At 40.6% G+C, this 19,146-nt stretch overlaps 1 protein-coding gene across 7 annotated transcripts in view; it reads left to right on the top strand.

Moving 5' to 3' along the window:
* Window positions 1-19,146, top strand: part of ABCC9 (ATP binding cassette subfamily C member 9) — a 176,238-nt gene that overhangs the window by 64,926 nt on the left and 92,166 nt on the right. For all 7 annotated transcript variants that reach the window (XM_063446650.1, XM_063446653.1, XM_063446652.1 and 4 more), the window contains exons 12-15: window positions 5,188-5,228; window positions 8,576-8,718; window positions 10,215-10,323; window positions 18,356-18,466. In XM_063446650.1, the coding sequence (XP_063302720.1) occupies window positions 5,188-5,228; window positions 8,576-8,718; window positions 10,215-10,323; window positions 18,356-18,466 (404 nt within the window). The remainder of the gene's footprint in view (window positions 1-5,187; window positions 5,229-8,575; window positions 8,719-10,214; window positions 10,324-18,355; window positions 18,467-19,146) is intronic.

The raw sequence follows: 19,146 nt of genomic DNA, 5'->3' as shown, positions 1-19,146 counted from the left end.
GCACTGTGTATATATAGTATATAGATAATATAACTAGCACTGTGTATATATAGTATATAGATAATATAACTAGCACTGTGTATATATAGTATATAGATAATATAACTAGCACTGTGTGTATATAGTATATAGATAATATAACTAGCACTGTGTATATATAGTATGTAGATAATATAACTAGCGCTGTGTATATATAGTATATAGATAATATAACTAGCACTGTGTATATATAGTATATAGATAATATAACTAGCGCTGTGTGTATATAGTATATAGATAATATAACTAGCACTGTGTATATAGTATATAGATAATATAACTAGCGCTGTGTATATATAGTATATAGATAATATAACTAGCACTGTGTATATATAGTATATAGATAATATAACTAGCACTGTGTATATATAGTATATAGATAATATAACTAGCACTGTGTGTATATAGTATATAGATAATATAACTAGCACTGTGTATATATAGTATGTAGATAATATAACTAGCGCTGTGTATATATAGTATATAGATAATATAACTAGCACTGTGTATATATAGTATATAGATAATATAACTAGCGCTGTGTGTATATAGTATATAGATAATATAACTAGCACTGTGTATATATAGTATATAGATAATATAACTAGCGCTGTATGTGTGTGTATATAGTATATAGATAATATAACTAGCACTGTGTATATATAGTATATAGATAATATAACTAGCACTGTGTATATATAGTATATAGATAATATAACTAGCACTGTGTATATATAGTATATAGATAATATAACTAGCACTGTGTATATATAGTATATAGATAATATAACTAGCACTGTGTGTATATAGTATATAGATAATATAACTAGCACTGAGTATATATAGTATATAGATAATATAACTAGCACTGTGTATATATAGTATATAGATAATATAACTAGCACTGTGTATATATAGTATATAGATAATATAACTAGCACTGTGTATATATAGTATATAGATAATATAACTAGCACTGTGTGTATTTAGTATATAGATAATATAACTAGCACTGTGTATATATAGTATATAGATAATATAACTAGCACTGTGTGTATATAGTATATAGATAGTATAATTAGCACTGTGTGTTTATAGTATATAGATAATATAACTAGCACTGTGTATATATAGTATATAGATAATATAACTAGCACTGTGTATATATAGTATATAGATAATATAACTAGCACTGTGTATATATAGTATATAGATAATATAACTAGCACTGTGTGTATATAGTATATAGATAATATAACTAGCACTGTGTATATATAGTATATAGATAATATAACTAGCACTGTGTATATATAGTATATAGATAATATAACTAGCACTGTGTATATATAGTATATAGATAATATAACTAGCACTGTGTATATATAGTATATAGATAATATAACTAGCTCTGTGTATATATAGTATATAGATAATATAACTAGCACTGTGTATATATAGTATATAGATAATATAACTAGCACTGTGTGTATATAGTATATAGATAATATAACTAGCGCTGTGTATATATAGTATAAAGATAATATAACTAGCGCTGTGTATATATATAGTATATAGATAATATAACTAGCACTGTATGTGTGTGTATATATATACACAGTTGCAAGAAAAAGTATGTGAACCCTTTGGAATGATATGGATTGCTGCACAAATTGGTCATAAAATGTGATCTGATCAACATCTAAGTCACAACAATAGACAATCACAGTCTGCTTAAACTAATAACACACAAAGAATGAAATGTTGCCATGTTTTTATTGAACACACCATGTAAACATTCACAGTGCAGGTGGAAAAAGTATGTGAACCCTTGGATTTAATAACTGGTTGAACCTCCTTTGGCAGCAATAACTTCAACCAAACGTTTCCTGTAGTTGCAGATCAGACGTGCACAACGGTCAGGACTCGGAGTAATTCTTGACCATTCCTCTTTACAGAACTGTTTCAGTTCAGCAATATTCTTGGGATGTCTGGTGTGAAATTCGAATCGCTTTCTTGAGGTCATGCCATAGCATCTTGTAACCGACCGTTTTGCTCAAAAGGGGATAAAACCCAGTTTAGGCGATAATCCCCTTTAGATAGACCAGCAGCTACTGTAAGCACCAATTCCCCGAACTCCCAAACTGCACGGATTCACCAACTCTCGAACAGCAGACACACGAACCCTGGAAGCAGCCGAACAGGAAAAGCAATACGAACAGCTTACACTCCTGGCAGTCGGCATACAGTCCCCTTTCCCCCCAAGAAAGAGACACACTCCAGCTTCAGGGTTAAGCAGGAACTCTTTTACTCAGGGCTACCTGCCCAGTATTTATGCAGGTCTCCCACCTGGTGGACACTCCCCTAGGGGACCAAATGGAAGACTGTAACAAAGAAACATAGAAACATAGAAACATAGAATGTGACGGCAGATAAGAACCATTCGGCCCATCTAGTCTGCCCAGTTTTCTAAATACTTTCATTAGTCCCTGGCATTATCTTATAGTTAGGATAGCCTTATGCCTATCCCACGCATGCTTAAACTCCTTTACTGTGTTAACCTCTACCACTTCAGCTGGAAGGCTATTCCATGCATCCACTACCCTCTCAGTAAAGTAATACTTCCTGATATTATTTTTAAACCTTTGTCCTTCTAATTTTAGACTATGTCCTCTGGTTGTGGTAGTTTTTCTTCTTTTAAATATAGTCTCCTCCTTTACTGTGTTGATTCCCTTTATGTATTTAAATGTTTCTATCATATCCCCCCTGTCTCGTCTTTCCTCCAAGCTATACATGTTAAGATCCTTTAACCTTTCCTGGTAAGTTTTATCCTGCAATCCATGAACAAGTTTAGTAGCCCTTCTTTGAACTCTCTCTAAGGTATGGTCTCCAGTACTGTGTACAGTACTCCAAGTGAGGTCTCACCAGTGTTCTGTACAATGGCATGAGCACTTCCCTCTTTCTACTGCTAATACCTCTCCCTATACAACCAAGCATTCTGCTAGCATTTCCTGCTGCTCTATTACATTGTCTGCCTACCTTTAAGTCCTCAGAAAGGACAGACATAAACCAATTACAGACACACCGCAGTAAACATTCCCACAATGCATCCTGGCTTCCTCCCTTCTGCCCTGGAGATAATTGGAGAAGTAATCCAATTATCTCCCAGGCCAGAGACAAAACTCCATTACACATGTGGGAACCTAAATACAGTATTATGCTTTAAAATATATAAAGTCACTTTTATTACACCCAACACAGACATGTTACATATCCCCAGATAGCTCAGGTCTGGGTGCACATTATTAGGTGAATGGCACCCAGACTACACGAATACAGTTTAATCGCCATGGAGCCAAAGTCTTTAATCACACAAATAGGCTCCATGGCATAGCTATCTGGGTTACTACAATTCACATGAAACATAAAATACAGAATGAACGGCTGTTCGGCTACATCCCCACGAATAGGAACCAGGAGACGGACGGCTCAGCGGTGTTCGTGCAAATAAGTGTCCATTTATAGTTCCATAGAATCCTCGCCAAACACCGCTGGTCTTTCGCACGATTAAAATGGCCGCCGCCTCGTGGTCGGCAAACGAACAAAGGCCACCCAGCGTTCATCAATTAAGCTGCGGTTAACCGCAGCTTCTGGGCGGTTAATTGACGGCACACTCCAGCTCCTAGGTGGTCCCTCATACGGTAGTTTGTTCGGTAGCTGGAATCTACCGACCACCCCGGCTGAAAGGCACGAATATGCCTTTCTGCAGGGAACATAAAAGGTTTAACCTGCAGGGCCATAGTCACAGGGCAGGAGGCTAACAACCAGGCTTCTCCAGTTCACAGTGGCGAAGTTGGTTTCGCCACACATCTCAATCGGGTTGAGGTCAGGACTCTGACTGGGCCTCTTCAGAAGGCGTATTTTCTTCTGTTTAAGCCATTCTGTTGTTGATTTACTTCTATGCTTTGGGTCATTGTCCTGTTGCAACACCCATCTTCTGTTGAGCTTCAGTTGGTAGACAGATGGCCTTAAGTTCTCCTGCAAAATGTCTTGATAAACTTGGGAATTCATTTTTACTTTGATGATAGCAATCCGTCCAGGCCCTGACGCAGCAAAGCAGCCCCAAACCATGATGCCCCCACCACCATACTTTATAGTTGGGATGAGGTTTTGATGTTGGTGTGCTGTGCCTCTTTTTCACCACATATAGTGTTGTGTGTTTCTTCCAAACAACTCAACTTTGGTTTCATCTGTCCACAGAATATTTTGCCAGTACTGCTGTGGAACATGCAGGTGCTCTTGTGCAAACTGTAAACGTGCAGCAATGTTTTGTTTGGACAGCAGTGGCTTCCTCTGTGGTATCCTCCCATGAAATCCATTCTTGTTTAGTGTTTTACGTATTGTAGATTCGCTAACAGGGATGTTGGCATTTGTCAGTGACTTTTGTAAGTCTTTAGCTGACACTCTAGGATTCTTCTTCACCTCATTAAGCAGTCTGCGCTGTGCTCTTGCAGTCATCTTTACAGGACGGCCACTCCTAGGGAGAGTAGCAGCAGTGCTGAACTTTCTCCATTTATAGACAATTTGTCTTACCGTGGACTCATGAACAGCAAGGCTTTTGGAGATATTTTTATAACCCTTTCCAGCTTTATGCAAGTCAACAATTCTTAATCGTAGGTCTTCTGAGAGCTATTTTGTGCGAGGCATCATTCACATCAGGCAATGCTTCTTGTGAAAAGCAAACCCAGAACTGGTGTGTATAGGGCAGCTGTAACCAACACCTCCAATCTCATCTCATTGATTGGACTCCAGTTGGCTGACATCTCACTCCAATTAGCTCTTGGGGATGTCATTAGTCTAGGGGTTGACATACTTTTTCCACCTGCACTGTGAATGTTTACATGGTGTGTTCAATAAAAACATGGCAACATTTCATTCTTTGTGTGTTATTAGTTTAAGCAGACTGTGATTGTCTATTGTTGTGACTTAGATGATGATCAGATCACATTTTATGACCAATTCGTGCAGAAATCCATATCATTCCAAAGGGTTCACATACTTTTTCTTGCAACTGTGTTTGATGCGGTGCTATTGTTGATTAGCAGTAAATCGTTGAATGTCTTTGTAATTATGTATTAATTTATTTTGCAGTATTTATGAATGCGGCAGTTCCGATAGCAGCAGTACTAGCAGTAAGAATTATTATTATTTTTATTTTTTTATTTAAATCTGATTGTGATGGGAATCATGTTTTTGGTGATCAGTAAGGTTATATTTACTGACATTTCTTCAACTTGTCACGAATGTAATGAAAGTTGAGAATTAAATCCAAAATAATGTTTACTTACATATTGATCACGTCCTGGGATATGTGTTGTAGCTCTCGTACTGTATTTCCAGAACCTCGTGCCACATACTATTTAGGAAACGCAGTCCCTCTTTCTGGACCCAAATCCCTGGTCAGGGTAAGGCACGTATTGGCTGATCCACCAATAACATTTGGTATATAAAGGACTACCTGAGCAGTCTATCTTTTGCCTCTGACGAAGGTGCACTAAGAAGCACTGAAACGCGCGTCAGGCGTTTATTTGTCTCTTTTAGACTCACTTTTTGCTCACATTATGTCACTATAATTATTTCACTTACTATGTGTTTTATGTCTAACAGATAGATTTCTTTTCTCTACCACTCAGAGGCTAATATACGTAACTGGATATGATACTGAGTATACTTACTTACTGGATACATTGTGTCCTTTAGGCAGCATTCATTCTAACAGCTGTGCCCACATTGATGTATTGTTTCCTTCTATCTGCTCTGTATACTATCCTGTTTATAGATATGCCGTGGGCATTCTAAGCTCCACGATATCTACTATTCGTTTTTCATCTTTTTTACCTCTGTATATGAGTATTCTTTATACATATTTCACCACATTCCTCTATTTAATATATTTTTTGTTTATATGGACATTTTGAGATTATTATATTTGTCCATATATTCACTAGGAATATTGCTGGTGATATATATGTGTTTGACTATTTTTTTGTTTTTGTGGTAGAGTTAGATTGTGTATATATATATATATCTGTCATTTGCCCCTTTTACCTTTCTATACTGGGTATACCTACTGTATATACCTATGACAGTATCTAGGCTGATTTATTAAAGCTTTGTTTGGACTGTCTTTGTACTATATGTATAGATTTGGTTGTTATTTTTAAATAGGGGCTCTAGATATTCTCTATCTATTTGTTATCATAATATCCAGCATTATTTAGTATTTTTCATTTCATGTGAGACTACTTTAATCTTTCCAGTCTCCATACTCAGTTCTGTGCATCTGTTTGCTACAGCTGTATATTTCTGAGTGTGTGCTATTTTTTCTTGTTTGTTTACTCCCAGTAACGTGTCTGAGTGTGTAACAGAGCTCCACCACCCCCTACACCACCAGGTTGAGAGCCACCGATGGGCTCTAACCTGCCAAATACCAAATCCAAACAAGTGAATATTGGTACCAAACTTCCAAGCTTCCAACTACCATTCCTTAATACCCCCAATATGTCTACATCCCCCGCTGCGGCTCAGAGTTTGAAACCTCAAGCAATCTGAGCACCTCACCATGCATAAACAATGCTCACTATAAGCCTCCCTGGAATCCCATATTGAGGAAATCGTTACCAACATCAGAGGTGCACCCCATCCCACCTGTAATAATCATTGATTACAAGTCCACATGCCTAACTACCACACTCCCAGTGCGCCTTATAAAATTTACACCAGCTTATTAACCTTACCCCTCATTCTGGCTACTGCCCCCGGATTCCTGGCATGCCTCAATGTAACCTAGGCACCATCTATGACCAAATAATAGTAATGCCCGGCACCAGACATTGCAACCTTTCCACATCTCGCTTTTTAATCTTTGTACCAGCACCCTCTGTGGCACCTGCCCTAAATCATTGCCCCCTGCATGGATCAATAACAAATCAGGTGATTGCCCCAAACATAATCTCCTAAAAATCTCACCACACACTTCCCTCCAATTGAAACCCCCTATAACAAAACCAACATAAATAAAGCAGCTGCTGTGGAAAGCCCACCTGTCTTCCTTGTTGCCAAACTGCAGCTCTCTGGCACACCCAATGGATGTATGAGTGGCCCACCAACCAGGCGACCCAACCTACAATGACCCATCAACGTGCATCAAAAAGGAACCCCGCACCTTGGGGCGAACCTCCAGGTAGGCAGCGGCACACCAAACTGGACATAACAGTGAACCTGGTAACGAACAAAGTTCCACCATACAGCCTTTTCCAAAGACGTCTGTTTTCAATCGTCGAAGCCGAATGGCCACCCGGCCCTGACCCAATTCCCCATCCTCCGACTTAATCCCCCCCACCTGATCGATTACTACTGACCAATTCACTTACCCTAAAGGCCCCAAAGAAAGCCCAGATGAATACCAGTGTGAACAACCGTACCTTGTGGTCAGAAAAAGAAAGATACGGAAACACCCCGATCAGCCCCTCTAAAACTGCAAAAGAGACTGGCCTCATATACGGTGTGCTTTTATGCCCCTTACGAAAACCTTTCAGTGCCTGCCAGACCATGAAATTATTTGTGGCATCCTCCCACCCACTCAGCTTAAACAGGAACAGTAATGCCGACCAGTGCCGATCTACAACTGAAGGCAAGGCTCTGGTGGAAAATAACGCACAAAAACTACTACAGAACATCCAATCGTACCTCGAGTGAGTGTTGTCTCCCTGCGCAAGTCCATGCCTCGTCCCACACCCTCCATACCTTGACATATGGAATCCAAGTACTAGGCGCCAAGGAATCCCGTATCATGCGCCCAAGCAGAAGGTCCCGAGCTGCCACACGTCATCCGGGCAGACCAGCCCCTCCAGCTGTGCCCTAGGGGCCACCGAGCGGAATCTCTCCCACTGCAAACGAGACAACGCATCTGCAATAATAATTAGGAACCCAGGAACATGACGTGCCCTAAAGACAATATTATATTGGATACAGAGGAGTACAAAGCGCCGCAACAAGCATATCACAGGAACCAAGGACGCAGATAATTGATTCACTGCTCCCACCACTGACACGGTGTCCGTAAAGAAAATCATTTTTTTGTTCTGTAACATTGGACCCCATAATGCCAGCGAAACCACTAAGGGTGGCCTTTTATTGTGGCCAGCCTAAGGCACACCTGTGCAATAATCATGCTGTCTAATCAGCATCTTGATAAGCCACACCTGTGAGGTGGATGGATTATCTCGGCAAAGGAGAAGTGCTCACTAACACAGATTTAGACAGATTTGTGAACAATATTTGAGAGAAATAGGCCTTTTGTGTACATAGAAAAAGTCTTAGATCTTTGAGTTCAGCTCATGAAAAATGGGGGCAAAAACAAAAGTGTTGCGTTTATAATTTTGTTCAGTGTATTTCAATATATTGACCTTGTAGTTTATTATTTTCTCTATCTTTTTAAAGTTTCCTTGATAGACCAATTTCTCCATCATTTCCTCAGACATTTGTGACGCACGCGTATGTGAGCAACAATGAGCTGACGCCTGCTACCGCCTTCGCATCTCTGTCGCTATTCCATATCCTGGTCACCCCTCTCTTCCTGCTCTCCACCGTGGTCCGATTCGCAGTCAAAGCCCTGGTGAGGTTGGTATATGGTTAGATATTCATACACTAAGATCAATGAGTTAAAATAATAAAATTAGAAATCAGCCACCCTGTTATTCTCTAAAGAGTGAATTGTGAGAAGCTGAAAGGGAAGAAACCTCACAATCATCGATGTTTCCATTTGTCTATTGTATCTGAAGTTTGACATTGAATTTTTTCCTGAGTACCATAATAAATATAGTCTAGACTTAGATATCTTAGGTAAGAGTTAACCGAACTGAAATGTGAACTGTACTGAACTGTAGGTATAGCATGTAGAAGCCCCAATCTATGACACGGGTATTTAAGACATCCACTCAATAAATGTCTGCCTGTGGATAAATACAGAATTTTTCTTTTTTTCTTCATGGTTAACCCTAAGTCTGTGCCTTCAAGGGCAGCTAATATAAGCTATACATAACGTTAATCCAATAATAGAATTCTTAAACCAGATTTGCTAAAGATATCAAAGTAGGTAAGGGGTTGATTTAGCACAGGGTAAGGCGTATGGCTGAGCCCCGGCATGCGTTTCGCCGGTACGGCGGCTCTTCGATAGTCTAAGTCTAGACTATATTTTAATATCAGTATGCAGAACTACTCAATATTTCATTGTTTCCGATTGCTCACTGTGGTATCGATAGGAATTCACCATTAGTTTGGTTCTATCCAAGCTAGACATTTAGGGTGACATGTCCCCTTTTTCTTCCACCCTATAACATACATTTACTTTCTCTACAGCTGTCACAGATAGCTACATTCTCTACAGACTCTACAGAAAGTAACTATCCTTAGAATCTGCAGCTCATGCAATTTAACTACTTGTAGCTAGATTTGGGGAATTTACCGATTACTGTTCTCCTACCTATTTCATAGGGACTAGAACCTCTTTAGTTAATGTATTTATAATTTAGAGCAATACCATTTGTATATACAGTATTTCTCTCACCCCTTGTACTCCTGTGTTTTCAGGTTATTTTACCTTTTAAAAAATATTTATTAAATGTTATATTTTATGTGTCAAGTTTATTATGGACGTGATTTAACCGGGACAGATTATGTTTTTTCGTTTTTTTCTATTGAAATTTTTCTGAAGGATTATCCCCTCCAATCTGTCCTAAAGATCGTCTCTGAACATACTAGCAGCTTCCTATAGCTGTCTCATTTTGCAATTTTCCCTGAATTCCAGCTCACAGTCCTCCACCGAATATTTCGACTAAAAGTGTAAACTGCACATTTTGTGTTTGTGGAGTTAATGTCCACAGAAGACTTTACACAGGATTTCAGAATAAAATCTATGTTTATTATGCATTCCATTCCCTCTCATTCCTGTACTTTGTGTGGTAGAGATATGATAAGATGACATTGTGCAATAATAAGAATGTGCTTGAATGACCTTGGTGTGATGGCTGTGTAACAATTCATTGATATAAAATTATATCACGTAACAGTCTCCTTGTGAAACTTCCAGTGGATTTACTTAAATGTTTTCCCTGCAGTGTCCAAAAACTAAACGAATTCTTTATAAGTGATGAGATCCGAGATGACGGCTTTAAAAACGGAGACTCCTGTATTCCCTTCGATGCTTGCCGGAAGCACCCCGGTATAGTAAGTGCTGTGGTATTGTTATTAAAGATGATGGGTACAGATCCAAGCCTTAAATTGGGGTTACACCCCGCCAGTTCATTCGTGCGAGCACTTATTGTATTTACTGTCCTTGTTTAGGGTTTGTAAAGGTAATTATTACAGTGAATTGAAACTGGGGCATCTACACTTAGATCTGGAAATATTTGGACACAGACACACTTTTCGTTATTTTGGCTGTTTACCACAATAAATCCAAGTTACAGTTAAATAATAAATATGGGCTTAACGTGCAGTCTCTCAGCTTTAATCTGAGAGTATTCATAACCAAATTGGAGAAAGAGTTTAAGAATTACAGCTCTATAATCTTTTTCAAGGGACCAGAGGTAATTGACTAAAAAGCTGTTTGAGGGACAGGTGTGGGCTATTCCATCACTATTTATTCAGCAATTAATCAGGTAAAAGGTCTGGAGTTGATACCAGGGGTGTCATTTGCTGTTGCTGTGAACCCACAACATGCGGTCAAAGGAGCTCTCAGTGCAAGTGAAACAGGCCATCTTAAGGCGGAAAAATAAAAAAATCCATCAGAGAAATAGCAAGAATATTAGGAGTTGCCAAATCAACACCGAGGGAAAAAAAATAACTCACTGGTGAGCTCTGCAACACAAAAAGGTTGGAACGTCCACAGAAAACAACCGTGGTGGATGATCGTAGGATCCTTTCCATGGTAAAGGAAAAACCCCTTCACAACATCCAGCCAAGTGAAGAACACTCTCCAGGAGATAGACATATCACTATGCAAGTCTACCGTAAAGACTTCACGAGAGCAAATACGGAGGGTCCACCACAAGGTGCAAACCATTCATAGACCTCAAGAATAGAAAGGCCAGATAAGAAATTGCCAAAAACATCTAAAACAGTCAGCCCAGTCCTGGAACAGAATTCTTTGGACAGATGAAACGAAGATCAACCTGTAGCAGAATGATGGGAAGCTAAAAAATATGGAGAAGGCTTGGAACGGCTCATGATCTGAAGCATATCACATCATCTGTAAAACATGGTGGAGGCAGTGCGATGGCATGGGCATCAGGGATGTATTTACCACAAGGCATTTCCCGGGGGAGGGTGGGGCACCAAAAATGCCACCCCAAGCTCCCAGACAAATGCCTTGCTTGCCTGGTGTTCTGGGGCTGTCCACCTTACTGTGAGTGAGTGAGTGTAGCTGTCAGTGTGTAGCTGTGAGTGAGTGAAAGTGTGTGTCTTTGTGAGAATGGGTGTGCCTATGAGTGTGTGTATGTCATTTTATGTGTATCTGAGTGTGTGCCTGTCAGTGAGTGGGTGTGTCAGTGTGTGTCAGTGAAAGTGGGTGTGTTGGTTACACAGTGTGTGCTTATGACTGTATGTGTGTGCCAATGACTGTATCTGTCAGTGAGTGTATATGAGTGCATGTATCAATGAGGGCATGTGTCTGTCAGTCAAAAAAGTGGCCTTGACACGAATTGGGGGGTCAAATTTAGATTTTGAGGGTGCCCGAATTTAGTTGTGCCTAGGGCAGCACAAATCCAAAATACACCACTGATGGGCATGCATGGCTTCTGATGGCACTGGGTAACTAGTGTTTATTGATCATGTGACAGAAGCAGCCGGATGAATCCCGACATGTATCGAGATATATTGTCTGCTCAGATCCAGACAAATTCAGCAAAGTTGATTGGGCTGTGCTTCACTTTACAGACGGACAATGACTCAAAACGTACTGTGAAAGCAATCCAGGATATTTTTACGACAAACAAGTGGAATATTCTACAATAGCCGAGTCAATCACCTGATCTCAACTCGATCTAGCATGCACTTACTAAAGACAAAACAATGCAGAAAGACCCACGAACAAACAACAACTGAAGACAGATGCAGTAAAGATCTGGTAAAGCATCACAGAGGAGGAAACCAGCATTTGGTGATGTCCATGCGTTCCAGACTTCAAGCAGTCATTGCCTGCAAAGGATTCTCCACAAAGTATTAAAAATAAACATTTTATTTATGTTAATTTGTTTAATTTTATTTGAGCCCCTTTAATAAGGGGACAGTGTATGAAAATGGTTACAATACCTAAATGTTTCATACATTATTTGTTCAACCCCTTGAATTAAAGTGTCCCAATTGCATCTCGGTTGTTTCATTCCAAATCCGTTAAGGTGGTGTACACAGCCAATATTATGAAAATTGTGTCAGTGTCCAAATATTTCCAGACCTAACTGTATAATGATCTGTATATTCAGATCATTACTGAAACAAATTGACAACAGGACATAATATGTAGTTAGGATGGAATATTTAGTGTAATGTGAGATTATAAATAGTAATGGATACCTGGAATAGCCTTCCAGTGGGAGCTGTAACAGTGATATTGAAAGGGTAGTAGATACCTTGAATAGCCTTCCAGTGGGAGCTGTAACAGTGATATAGAAAGGGTAGTAGATACCTGGAATAGCCTTCCAGTGGGAGCAGAAACAGTGATATAGAAAGGGTAGTAGATACCTGCAATAGCCTTCCAGTGGGAGCAGTAACAGTGATATAGAAAGGGTAGTAGATACCTGGAACAGCCTTCCAGTGGGAGCAGTAACAGTGATATAGAAAGGGTAGTAGATACCTGGAACAGCCTTCCAGTGGGAGCAGTAACAGTGATATAGAAAGGGCAGTAGATACCTGGAATAGCCTTCCAGTGGGAGAAGTAAGTGATATAGAAAGGGCAGTAGATACCTTAAATAGCCTTCCAGTAGGAGCACTAACAGTGATATAGAAAGGGTAGTAGATACCTGGAATAGCCTTCCAGTGGGAGCGGTACCAGTGATATAGAAAGGGTAGTTGATACCTGGAATAGCCTTCCAGTGGGAGCGGTAACAGTGATATAGAAAGGGTAGAAGATACCTGGAATAGCCTTCCAGTGGGAGCGGTAACAGTGATATAGAAAGGGTAGTAGATACCTGGAATAGCCTTCCAGTGGGAGCGGTAACAGTGATATAGAAAGGGTAGTAGATACCTGGAATAGACTTCCAGTGGGAGCGGTAACAGTGATATAGAAAGGGTAGTAGATACCTTGAATAGCCTTCCAGTGGGAGCTGTAACAGTGTTATAGAAAGGGTAGTAGATACCTGGAATAGCCTTCCAGTGGGAGCAGTAACAGTGATATAGAAAAGGTAGTAGATACATGGAATAGCCTTCCAGTGGGAGCAGTAACAATGATATAGAAAGGGTAATAGATACATGGAATAGCCTTCCAGTGGGAGCAGTAACAGTGATATAGAAAAGGTAGTAGATACCTGGAATAGCCTTCCAGTGGGAGCAGTAACAGTGATATAGAAAGGGTAGTAGATACCTGGAATAGCCTTCCAGTGGGAGCAGTAACAGTGATATAGAAAGGGTAGTAGATACCTGGAATAGCCTTCCAGTGGGAGCAGTAACAGTGATATAGAAAGGGTAGTAGATACCTGGATAAGCCTTTCAGTGGGAGCAGTAACAGTGATATAGAAAGGGTAGTAGATACCGGGAATAGCCTTCCAGTGGGAGCAGTAACAGTGATATAGAAAGGGTAGTAGATACCTGGAATAGCCCCCCAGTGGGAGCAGTAACAGTGATATAGAAAGGATAGTAGATACCTGGAATAGCCTTCCAGTGGGAGCAGTAACAGTGATATAGAAAGGGTAGTAAATACCTGGAATAGCCCTCCAGTGGAAGCAGTAACAGTGATATAGAAAAGGTAGTAGATTCCTGGAATAGCCTTCCAGTGGGAGCAGTAGCAGCGATATAGAAAGGGTAGTAGATACCTGGAACAGCCTTCCAGTTGGAGCAGTAACAGCGATATAGAAATGGTAGTAGATACCTGGAACAGCCTTCCAGTGGGAGCAGTAACAGTGATATAGAAAGGGTAGTAGATACCTGGAATAGCCCCCCAGTGGGAGCAGTAACAGTGATATAGAAAGGATAGTAGATACCTGGAATAGCCTTCCAGTGGGAGCAGTAACAGTGATATAGAAAGGGTAGTAAATACCTGGAATAGCCCTCCAGTGGGAGCAGTAACAGTGATATAGAAAAGGTAGTAGATTCCTGGAATAGCCTTCCAGTGGGAGCAGTAGCAGCGATATAGAAAGGGTAGTAGATACCTGGAACAGCCTTCCAGTTGGAGCAGTAACAGCGATATAGAAATGGTAGTAGATACCTGGAACAGCCTTCCAGTGGGAGCAGTAACAGTGATATAGAAAGGGTAGTAGATACCTGGAACAGCCTTCCAGTGGGAGCAGTAACAGTGATATAGAAAGGGCAGTAGATACCTGGAATAGCCTTCCAGTGGGAGAAGTAAGTGATATAGAAAGGGCAGTAGATACCTTAAATAGCCTTCCAGTAGGAGCACTAACAGTGATATAGAAAGGGTAGTAGATACCTGGAATAGCCTTCCAGTGGGAGCGGTAACAGTGATATAGAAAGGGTAGTTGATACCTGGAATAGCCTTCCAGTGGGAGCGGTAACAGTGATATAGAAAGGGTAGTAGATACCTGGAATAGCCTTCCAGTGGGAGCGGTAACAGTGATATAGAAAGGGTAGTAGATACCTGGAATAGCCTTCCAGTGGGAGCGGTAACAGTGATATAGAAAGGGTAGTAGATACCTGGAATAGACTTCCAGTGGGAGCGGTAACAGTGATATAGAAAGGGTAGTAGATACCTTGAATAGCCTTCCAGTGGGAGCTGTAACAGTGTTATAGAAAGGGTAGTAGATACCTGGAATAGCCTTCCAGTGGGAGCAGTAACAGTGATATAGAAAGGGTAGTAGATACCTGGAATAGCCCCCCAGTGGGAGCAGTAACAGTGATATAGAAAGGATAGTAGATACCTGGAATAGCCTTCCAGTGGGAGCAGTAACAGTGATATAGAAAGGGTAGTAAATACCTGGAATAGCCCTCCAGTGGAAGCAGTAACAGTGATATAGAAAAGGTAGTAGATTCCTGGAATAGCCTTCCAGTGGGAGCAGTAGCAGCGATATAGAAAGGGTAGTAGATACCTGGAATAGCCTCCCAGTGGGAGCAGTAACAGTGATATAGAAAGGGTAGTAGATACCTGGAACAGCCTTCCAGTGGGAGCAGTAACAGTGATATAGAAAGGGTAGTAGATACCTGGAACAGCCTTCCAGTGGGAGCAGTAACAGTGATACAGAAAGGGTAGTAGATACCTGGAATAGTCTTAATGGAAGCAGTAAAACATGTAAAAAATACTTGTGCTATATACAGTTGTAATCAATATTATTCAACCTTAATTGAAAATCAGGTTTATTGTAAAAATTTACATACTTTCAGCCGTTTGCAATAAATAAATCAAAGGAAATTGAAATAGCTAAACATAACAAATGCTTTAAGTGGTGTGGTGAAACCAACTTCGCCACTGTGAACTGGAGAGGCCTGGTTGCTAGCCTCCTGCCCGCTGACTATGGCCCCTGGACATATTGCACTTTAAAAACTACATTTGGGCATGTTTTATTTTATATTGGGCTGCTGCTGGCCCTTTAAGAACTGTCTGGGGCCATATTGAGACTTTTGGTAACAATACCCTTTAAGACTATGGCCCCATGAAGGTATTACCTGTTAAAGACTCTTTTAGCAGATTGGATTTTATAAGACTGTCCCTTTAAATAATTTGGAACAGTGCTGCAGCTTTAAATGGGCACTTCGGATGCAGCCGAAGTGCCGAAGTAGTCGAAGTGGCCGCCATTCGACAAACGAACACGTGGTGGCCATCTTTGTTCATTCGAACGAGGTCAGCGGTATGTGTAGCCAAATTCATGGAACTGAAATCGGCTACACATTTTACCGAACACCGCTGACCCTTACCTTCTCCTACACTTCGTTTTTCAGCTCCAGAGACTAAGTCCCGTTCGAAATGGGACTTAGTCGTTTTTTCGCATGAAATTGACCGGCCGCACAGCCCAAATCTATGGAACTGTTTTGGGCAGGAAATTGTGCTTGCGGTCGGTCATAAAGGGACCTCCAGCTAACTTTTGATCCACTGGAGGGATTTGGCTGATTTTTGGAAGTGTTTATATTTAAAGTGTGCTGATTCCAAATATGTATGTATGGTTTTAAAGTTATAGCACATGTATAAAAACTGTATTTTCCCTGGCTGTAATAATTATGTTAACTGGTTATCTGAGGGGAGGAAACCTGGGGGTTGTAACCATTATGCTATTGGTTGTTTTGTCCCTCCCTGTGGGTGGTCCTGTATTCTCAACACTTGTAATAAAAGCCAGGCTGGATGAGCCAGTCCAGAGTTCCTGCTTAACCCTCAAAGCGATGTGTCGTCTCGTTCTTTGGGGGAATTGGATTGTATGCTGACTGCCAGGAGTGTAAGCTGATGTCTGCTTTTCTTGTTCAGCTGTTCCAGTGTTCGTGTGTCTCCAGTCGGGAGAGTGGTGTTTGCAGTAGCTGCCTCTGCATCCGGAAAGGGGGATATCGCCTAAATTGGGTTTTATCCTCTTGTAAGAGAAACGGTCCGTTACAAGTGGTTTCCCCAAATTCAAGTCAAATTGCAACTTGTAATGGCTTCTGCAGTCTCAAAATTATTCAACCTCTGAATATAACCCTCATAACAGCACGAATATGCAAAACAGGTGTTGTTTCATGCACACCTGATGCAACTAATCAAGGGCTTAATTAGTTGCAACATGTGTGATTGAGCTGTAACACTTGAAATACCCAAACTGGCTCGCGATTTGTTGAGTGTCACATTTGACTGCATGTTGGAAATATGGTCCACAAAGTGAAGATAGGAGATCATCACCCTTCACAAACAAGGAATACAAAAAGATAGCAAAGGCACTGAATGTTTCTAGAGACACTGCTGGAAGCATAGTTCGGAAGTTCAAAGTTAGTGGTTACACTACCTGAACAGGGCAGAAAAAGGAAGCCTTCAATGGCTGCAAACAGATTTCTGAAAAGACAGGTTGTGAATAACCTGAGTGACTGCAAAAGACCTGCAGCAAGACTTTGAGGTTTCAGTGAGCACAGTAAGGTGGATACTAAACGCAGAAGGTTTCCATGCCAGAACTCCAAGACCTACTGACCCAAAGCACAAGAAAAGTCAGCACCGGTATTCTCAAGATCATAAAAATAAGCCACAGCAGTTTTGGGATTCTGTTCTGTGGAGCAATGAAACAATACTGGAACTTTTCGGCCCAATGGATCAGCGATATGTCTGGAGGAAGAAGAATGAAGCTTATGCTAAAAAGAACATTCTGCCAAGAGTTAAGCATGGTGGTGGCTTGGTGATTCTCTGGGGCTTGTTTGCCTCCCCTAGCACCGAAAACCTTCAGCATGTGGAAGGCAAGATGGATTCATTGAAGTATCAGTAAATCCTAGGAGAAAACATCACGCCGTCTGTGAGGAAGCTGAAGCTTGGATGTCATTGGGCCTTCCAACAAGACATTGAGCCCAAGCATACCTCAAATTCCACCAAGTTTAGATTGCAGAAGAAGTCGTCCTGGGATATTCTACAGTGGCCATCAGTCACCTGGTATGAACACCATAGGAAATCTCTGGGTGGATTTGAAGAAGGCGGTTGCAGCACGCAAACCCAAGAATATTACTGAACTGGAGGCCATTGCTCATGAGCAACAGGCTAAGATTCCTAATTAACGCTCCCAGAAGCTGGTGTCTGGCAATGTATCTCGTTTGCAGCAGGTCATAACCGCAAAAGGGCGCTCTACTAAGTAGTAGGGGGTTGAATAATTTTGAGACTGGAGAAGTCGCGTTTTCAGTTGCGTTTGAAGCATTTGTTGTATTAAGCTATTTCAATTGATTTTTTCATTGCAAACAGCTGAAAGTCTGTAAAGTTTGACAATAAACCTGATTTTCAATGGGGGTTGAATCATTTTGATTACAACTGTAGCTATAGATTTCATTTAGATTTTTTACTAATTGATAGTTTTAGGAAATTCTCCCTCTGTGTGAAGGGAACTTTACCCAAACTCTGTTTGATGCTTGCTGGGCTGATTTTCTCCCCTGCCACTTGCAGAATTCACGGGCTTTTAACAGGAAGCAGCCATTGCGACACCAGATGGATCGATATGAAAAGTCATCCTACAGATCGACGCGTCCATCCGATCTCGATGAAGCAGCAATCAAGGTTTGTTTAAAACAATGCTTTCTCTCCCCCCTCCCCTCCCCAAATCTCACATTAGCATTCCGGGGATTGAAAAAGCGCATTGGGATCTTTATATATACCTATACACGGGATATTTGGATATTATAGTATAATTTGGAAACACTATATAGTTTTGCCACACCTCCTGTATGCTTATTGCTGTTTTATTATAGATTGTAATTATATATTATACTAATAATTTTCAAACAAACATTTTTGGAAGTGAAGAGGTTAAAGGAAGATAAATTATTAAACTATAGCATGTTTGATGTAAAACCTAAAATCGAAGACTTTCCCAGCACACACATTATCTTAAACTTAAAATCAACGGGACAAAACTTCTATGACGCACAATCATTCTGTTCAGAAGAAGATCTTTGTATTCAGATAGAGGATATTGTACGTTTAGTAAATGTTGGTAGAAAGCACAGAGCGAGATGATGAATGACCTATGGTCTTAATCGGCCAGGTTAGGGGGCGATTGTCATGTAGGGATCCATTAACCTTTGGAGTTCATCAAAGTAGGGATCCATCAGGTTAATGGGGTCTAACAGGTGAGGGGATGTGTCACCTTATGGGGTCTGTCAGTGCAGACAGGGAGTATATGAGGTTTGGGGGCACCATCCAAATAGTGCTTTAAATCTCTCAAGCAGGATCTTCCA

Source organism: Pelobates fuscus, chromosome 3 (genome assembly GCF_036172605.1).
Source record: "Pelobates fuscus isolate aPelFus1 chromosome 3, aPelFus1.pri, whole genome shotgun sequence".
NCBI classification, from domain to species: Eukaryota; Metazoa; Chordata; class Amphibia; order Anura; family Pelobatidae; genus Pelobates; species Pelobates fuscus.
This window is presented reverse-complemented; position numbering and strand designations above follow the sequence as displayed.